The 7,968-nt window shown below is 41.4% G+C and overlaps 1 protein-coding gene across 3 annotated transcripts in view; it reads left to right on the top strand.

Moving 5' to 3' along the window:
• The window catches only part of LOC107104388 (artemin-like), a 53,637-nt gene extending 45,962 nt beyond the window's left edge, over positions 1 to 7,675 (top strand). For all 3 annotated transcript variants that reach the window (XM_015404379.1, XM_015404378.1, XM_015404381.1), the window contains 3 exons: positions 427 to 494; positions 4,570 to 4,786; positions 5,794 to 7,675. In XM_015404379.1, coding sequence (XP_015259865.1) covers positions 427 to 494; positions 4,570 to 4,786; positions 5,794 to 6,305 — 797 coding nt within the window. In that variant the 3' untranslated portion in view covers positions 6,306 to 7,675. The remainder of the gene's footprint in view (positions 1 to 426; positions 495 to 4,569; positions 4,787 to 5,793) is intronic.
• Positions 7,676 to 7,968: the final 293 nt, after the last annotated feature.

Below are 7,968 nucleotides of genomic sequence, written 5' to 3'. Positions count from 1 at the left end.
CCTCAGCCACAGAAATAGCCTGAAGAATGTCTTTGACAAGTGTATCACAGATGCAGCCTTTTGTTGCTCCCCCGGGCTGTTTGCATGGATGTATGAGCCGACAAGCCAACACTGGCCACAGCTGTTGGCAGCAAACACAGATCTTTCTTTTTTTTTTTTGCCTTTTTTAAAGGCAGCAACAAAAACACTTTCCTCATGCGTTGAGGACGTGATTTATGTGACATGCCGACTCGTTTGGGGGCCCCTCCGGGCGGTCTCTTTTGTTTTAATACAGTATATGGACAATTGTGAATGTATACGCATCACGCTACCCGCATGCTGTGCCTTAAGTTTATGTTAGTCTATTGAAGGGATAAGGAAAGCTGAGGAGGTGAAGCCTTGTTCCTGATCTTAAATTCCTCTCTGCCTTTCTTTCTGTTTCTCCAGGTGGGACCAGATGGAGGGTTTGGAGAAAGGATAGACACATTTCTTCTGTCATGTCAGCAAAGGCTAAGGTTTGTTGGAAACTTCCTCTCCTTTGTTTCCATGTTGTTCTGTCTGCTATCTTTAATGCAGTTCATGTTTCCTCACTCTTCAATAGACGTGAGAGAAAAAAAAAGAAAAAGTGAAGATTTACATGATCAGCAATCACCCAGGAAGGAGAAACCCAGGCAGTTTAAATGATACCCTTTTAATGGCGTCGCTTTGCTTTTATTTTCTGAGATGGAATTAAAAAGAAATGTGTTTTTCATTAATGCGAGTAAGTGACTTTATATTTATAGCGTAGATATAAATGAATCTTCTTAAACAAAGAACGGAGGCTTTCAGTGTTTCAGGTCTTATCTGGACTCTATAAACAGCAGCCGGTTCCATTAGTGTGGAAAGCATTTAATTAATTAAAAAGCCTCCTTCAGTCGAGTACTGCGTCCTGTATGGAGGGAAATTAGTTCCATTATTGCTAAAATCAAAGAACGTGTTTTTTGTAAATTGAAAAGTTAAATAAAAACAGTCCAGAAATGATTCTTTGAATATTGTTTTGTTCTTAAAAACGGTTTGGGGAATAACTTTTCTCAGATTTTTCTGCACAGTTTGTAGCACTGTTGTCTCCCTGTCCATGGGTGTGTTCTCTCTGGGTACTCCGGCTTCCTTCCACTGTCCAAGAACATGACTGTTAGGCTCAATGGCCTTTTTAAATTGTCCTTAGGCATAAAAAGCATGACTGGTGACCTGTCCATGGTTTACCCCGACTTTCGCACAAAGGCCGCTGGAGATAAACAGAGAAAATGAATGGATGGATTTTTTTATATGTTCAAAACCTTTTTTCAAACTGTGATTCACAAATCATATATTCTTAATTCCAAGTCCATTATAAACCCTCGCTCTGGACGCACACATTCACCAACATATTATAGAAGAATTAGAATAGAATAGAATTTAACTTTATTTTCAGTACTCTGTCACAAGTACAAAGCAACAAAATTTATCTCTGCTTGTAACCGATCCCCTTGGGGAGCAGTGGGCTGCCATTGTGTGGCGCCTGGAGAGCAGTGTGGGGTTAAGGGTCTTGCTCAGGGGCCCAGAGTGGCAGTCTGTGGGGATCAAACCGGGTACTTGCAACCCTCTGAGAGCAGAAGCGCACTGCTCTAATTGCTAGGCCAACACTCCCAATATAATGTTGTTGCCAACCGGCAGCAAACCAGTAGAAATGCATCTTCCCTCTTCACATCAATGTGATCCGGAAAAATATATCTAGTTCGAAAATATTAGGTCTGGAAAAAAAAAATTGTGAAAAAATTTGTTTGAAAACATAAATATATGCAAGGTAAATGTGGAAAAAATAGTAAAATATAGATTAAAGTAATAATAGTAAAAGTAGTAATGATAAAACTAGCTATAAAAATAGCTTTAAAAACATATTTCTGGTGCAGTCCAGTATTTTTTTTATAAAACCCACAAAAGTGTCTAAGACTGGTATTTGTTCTTAAAGTACGTTATTTAGTTCTTTATATCATGTTTAGCCACTATTAAGAGCCGTTATAGAGGGTTCAAAGAGCCACATGCGGCTCCTGGGCCGCAGTTTGCAGACCCCTGATGTGGATGTAGCTTTACCAACATTAGCAGTTAGCCATGGTTGGTTGACCATTTTGTAAGGTTTATTCAATGATAATTATAAAGTTAATGTGTGTGCATATAAAACATTAAGGAAATAAGAAGCTTCACTTGTTTACTGCAAACTGTCGTGCAACGGTGGTGGAAAATTACTGATGTTTGTGCAAGGCTANCTGTTAGGCTCAATGGCCTTTTTAAATTGTCCTTAGGCATAAAAAGCATGACTGGTGACCTGTCCATGGTTTACCCCGACTTTCGCACAAAGGCCGCTGGAGATAAACAGAGAAAATGAATGGATGGATTTTTTTATATGTTCAAAACCTTTTTTCAAACTGTGATTCACAAATCATATATTCTTAATTCCAAGTCCATTATAAACCCTCGCTCTGGACGCACACATTCACCAACATATTATAGAAGAATTAGAATAGAATAGAATTTAACTTTATTTTCAGTACTCTGTCACAAGTACAAAGCAACAAAATTTATCTCTGCTTGTAACCGATCCCCTTGGGGAGCAGTGGGCTGCCATTGTGTGGCGCCTGGAGAGCAGTGTGGGGTTAAGGGTCTTGCTCAGGGGCCCAGAGTGGCAGTCTGTGGGGATCAAACCGGGTACTTGCAACCCTCTGAGAGCAGAAGCGCACTGCTCTAATTGCTAGGCCAACACTCCCAATATAATGTTGTTGCCAACCGGCAGCAAACCAGTAGAAATGCATCTTCCCTCTTCACATCAATGTGATCCGGAAAAATATATCTAGTTCGAAAATATTAGGTCTGGAAAAAAAAAATTGTGAAAAAATTTGTTTGAAAACATAAATATATGCAAGGTAAATGTGGAAAAAATAGTAAAATATAGATTAAAGTAATAATAGTAAAAGTAGTAATGATAAAACTAGCTATAAAAATAGCTTTAAAAACATATTTCTGGTGCAGTCCAGTATTTTTTTTATAAAACCCACAAAAGTGTCTAAGACTGGTATTTGTTCTTAAAGTACGTTATTTAGTTCTTTATATCATGTTTAGCCACTATTAAGAGCCGTTATAGAGGGTTCAAAGAGCCACATGCGGCTCCTGGGCCGCAGTTTGCAGACCCCTGATGTGGATGTAGCTTTACCAACATTAGCAGTTAGCCATGGTTGGTTGACCATTTTGTAAGGTTTATTCAATGATAATTATAAAGTTAATGTGTGTGCATATAAAACATTAAGGAAATAAGAAGCTTCACTTGTTTACTGCAAACTGTCGTGCAACGGTGGTGGAAAATTACTGATGTTTGTGCAAGGCTAATCCCAGTTATCTGAAGAGCACTCTGTTCTGTGATTCAATCAGAGGAGCATTCTGTCCTGTGACTTGATCAATTGCCTTGTCAGAAGAACACTCTGTTTTGTAACTCACCCCATGTGTTATGAACTGCTAATAAAAAGGTTCTGCAGAGGAAGTCCGTTAGAGAGTTAGAGAGTTGGGTGTAACTCTCTCCTTCTGCAGAAGCTGTTAAAAATCACTTTTCTGTGTGGACTCAGTTCCTCTTTTACGAACCTACATTTTTTAACCTAACACATTTGTTTCCTGGTCTGTTACAGAATAGGTTAAAAGTTTCAAAAGCAGCAACACAAGCAGTATCGTTTGGTGGAATAGAGCTAATGTTAGCGAGCTAATGTTAGCATGCGTATACGAATGACATAAATGAAGGAATAGGACCAAAATGTGTGTCCTCGTGGGATTCTCCAGTTTTAATGAAAAAAAGCACGCCACTTTTACACTTTACATTTCCTGCAGGTTTTAACACAAGCCCAACAACAACAAAAGTTTTTAACGTGAAAAAGCCAAATTGTTGTACGCAGTAAAGTATATAAACTTTAGGACTACTATGAACTGCTTGATGATTCCTTCGTCCTCTTTCACGTTCCCATTAGTTTTTCCTTTCCAAAGGTCAACATCAGGAACCACTGCTGATATCTAAGTTTATTTTTGTACATGTGGATCTGTTGCAGCTGCTGATATATTTAAACACAAACACGGAAAAATAAATGTTCCGTCTGGGGAAAAAAGAAAATCTAAATGTACCAAGTTAGACTCTGTGGCTGCGTTCATGTCTTATTCTCTCACAAACATGGAGTTTTATGCTTGTGGTCACTTCTCACTAAAACCACAGCTTAACTCAATCTATTTTCATTTTAAAAAGTCAAACACAAAAGATTTTTAGCTCTCATGAAATGAGAAACAGAAACCTCACTATGGATCTTTTGCCAAAAATCAACCAAAACAAAAAACAAACACAATTTATACACTTGAGTTATTTTCTCTGCTGGCAGATAAGCGACAAATAATTTATGTTGAATGATAAATAAACCACAAAAACAGGAAAGCTGCCAATGTTATACTTTACAATAATTGTATTTACCCACCCTGCATGTCAAAGTTGAGAATATGCGTTGTGTAAAGTGTTAGAAATGGATTCCAGCTCTTGTTTTCTGTCTTTAGGTGCTGCTCTGGGTGCTCATCTCTTTGCTGCCTCTTGTGGAAGGAGCTCACATGAGGGCCCCCACTGCTGCTGCCGCTGCCTCAGACTTAAAGCATGCTGCAGGCCTCCTGGAGGCGCAGGAGGAGAGAGAGTTCCCAGTGACGCTGCCAGAGGTGGTGGAGGATAAGGAGCAGGAGGAGGACAGCGACACCTACCCTACATGGCATGCTCTATATGGTACTAAAGCTCAGCTGCATCAGAATGCAATGATCTTATCTGTCGGAAAATGTTAACCTTCAAAATCATTTTAACTTCTAATTAGGGTTGCCAACTCCCGGCAAAAAAAAAAAGTATTTAAATCAACGACGGAGGATTAGGGCCAGGCTAGAATATTTTTTTTTCTCTATTTCGAGAATAAAGACGTAACAATTACGAGAATAAAGTCGTAACATGCAAACATATTTCTTTAGAAGGCATCTAATTAGGAAATCTCTAATTAAACTATGTGGAAATGAAGATTTTGGCTGCAAACCTACAGAGACTGGACCCTACAGCTAAACTAGGAGAGTGATCCAATCAGAATAGACCGAAAATAAACCTATAGCTGCGATATTTTAAATCGTTGTACTCAGCTACAGCTCAAACTGTACGATGAAACCTGGGGGTTTAAAAGTTCACAACCTCACGATGTTTGTTCTCACACTGTGCGGCCCCGACGCTCTGATGCGACCTCATGACGGCCAACTGAATTTCAAACATGTTTGATGCTACAGGATTGAAGTATACGATTTAGTCATCAACCATGAGCAGAACGCGTCATCTCCGTCTAGCAGAACATCGCGATTCACACTCCATTCCAGTAGTTGGCGGCAATGCCCGTTTTGTGTTGGTTGGCAAGCAACTTCCGGAGGGGCATTACCGCCAACTACTGGAATGGAGCGTGAATCGCGATGTACAGCCAGACGGAGATGACGCGTTCTGCTCATGCGCTCTTGTTATCAGAGAACCGAGCCAGGGAAAAACCGAGCCGAGCCCATCTCTGGAACTGGTCTGCAGTTAGCTCGGTCCGGTTGTGTCTAGCTCGGTTCAGTTCAGTTTGCTTTCCATTTACACACGATAAGTTATCTCAGTTACGGAGCTCGGACCGGTTTCGGCACGGTTTTTCAAGGGTAGTGTAAATGGGGTATTAGCCTCCGTATTTTTAGTATTCATTCCACTACGTCTTTTGTCTGGTTTTGTTTCAGAGCCCTTCGTTATGGAGGAGATGGATGATCATCCCATCGTCCGCTGGGCAGGGCGCTCCCCACGCTCCTCTGACCCCACGGAGCCTCAGCCCAAGGGATCACAGAAGAAGAAAAAGAAACGAAAGAAGAAAGAAGAGGAGGAAGGTGAAGAGACCGGAAAAGCAGATAGAAGAGGGAAAGGAAAAAGCAAACAACCGAAACAGAGCAGCAGGGACTGCCGGGTGGAGAAGAAAGAGATGAAGGTCCGGGACCTCGGACTTGGATTCGACTCCGACGAAATTGTCCTTTTTAAGTTCTGCGTGGGCTCCTGCCAGAGCTCGAGAACAAACTACGACCTGGCGCTGAACGCACTGCTAGAAAACGGCTCGCTGCCTCGCCGCACTGCCCGTAAGGTCAGCAGGAACCCGTGCTGCCGGCCCGACCGGTACGAGCCGGTTTCCTTCATGGACACCACCACGACGTGGAGGACCATCCAGTCGCTCTCGGCTGCCAGTTGCATGTGCATCGGCTGAAACGCGCGGCCCAAAGGAGCTGCAGCGACGCTCAGCGTTCTGTGGATTTAAACTACGACCAGAGGGAAGCTGCGTCCCTCACCGAGCATAGGAAGTTATAGAGGCCTTTCTCTGGGTGCAGCTGGACATTAAGGAGCCTAAATCTTGTCTCACCTTTGTGTCCGACGCAGGATTTAGGGCCCTCCGGGGGCCCTGGAACTCCTCCGACAAAACAACTCCTATCTAAACATGTTTTGGTTTTCTGTGGGAGAGACCTGACGGCTAAAGCTCAAGAGATTTAAAAAAGCCTAGTTAAAGGAGAGACGGTGTGTTTATACTGTAACTTTAACTAAACACACAGATAGACACTCACTGCAAACAGTGAAGCCAAAGATTCCCAACAGTCTTTTCTGTCCCCCCCCATTCACACAAACAGGGACCTCACTCCGTATCTTCCTCTATACGTTCAGGTGAACTCAGCCTAATGGATGCCATGCATCTTCCTGTATTACTGTGTAAGAGTAACATATATTTATTACTGATAAATTATTTATTTATTATGGCTTCATATGAGAGCTGTTTTTATAAACGGTATAATGTAGATACAAATATATTTATTTATTGCCAAGATTTCACATTTCACAGCTGCTTTTGTTGGATTCCTCTCAAATTAAAAACTAAACTAAACAAACAGCTAGTTTATCTGTAGGTATTGTCTTTTTCGTGCAGATTAACCCAAACCATCAGTCTGTAAATTATCCTCTGGCTATTATCGCGATGTTTACCTAAGCACAGCCCCCTGGTTGTGATTCTGGTTTGTAGGCATGGGCCGGTAGACGACGCTGACAGCGTGGTGACACAAAGAAACAATAATAAACTTTTACAGCATTGACACAAACATTGGAAGCAACACTCTGTAACTTTTGATCCAACTTTTAGATTAATTTCAGACATATTCCATTATTTTTACAGGTCAATGTTTAGTACTTTAGCAGAAAAAATGTTGTTTTACCCTAAAAATAAGAGTGTGTACTGAAAAATTACTTTTTTTAATTCAATTCAGTTTATTTCTCTTGCGCCAATTCACAGCACATGTCATCTCAAGGCACTTTACAGTTCAAACAGATCATTCAGTCAAATTTATTCAAAATTTTCTAAGGAAAACCAGCTGATTGCATCGACTCATTGACTCTTCAGCAATCCCTCACTATAGTACATTATTTAGTTTCTTATATCATGTTTAGCCATGGTAGAGGGTCCAAAGAGCCACATGCGGCTCCGGATCCGCCGGTGGCAGACCCCGGGTCTAAAGTATTCTTGCTATATGTGGGGAGTGTTGGCCTAGTGGTTAGAGCAGTGGCTCTGAGAAGGTTGCAAGTACCCGTTCTTAACCTGACTCTGGAAACCTTCCGTTGAAGTAATTTTGGGAACGGGTGAAAATACTGGTTAGCTGATCAACGAAGCATATGACGTACTAACAGAGCGACGACAAAAACACAACCACAAGCCAGGCTACTCTTGCCGAAACCAGTCGGGAGAAGAGCAAAAACATCTTTTCCTCTGAGAAAAGCCTCCAGAGCAGTGTTTTGCTCTTCTTTCAGTGAAGAAATACTCTGTATTCCGCTAGTTTCATCGGCTGAAGCCGCCATGTTCTTTAGACTGAACTGTCGCGCTTCTCGTTGCG

Source organism: Cyprinodon variegatus, unplaced genomic scaffold, assembly GCF_000732505.1.
Source record: "Cyprinodon variegatus isolate N-32 unplaced genomic scaffold, C_variegatus-1.0 Scaffold1719, whole genome shotgun sequence".
In the NCBI taxonomy this organism is placed as follows: Eukaryota; Metazoa; Chordata; class Actinopteri; order Cyprinodontiformes; family Cyprinodontidae; genus Cyprinodon; species Cyprinodon variegatus.
Note: the sequence above shows the minus strand (reverse complement) of the source record. Positions and strands in the feature narration are given on the sequence as shown.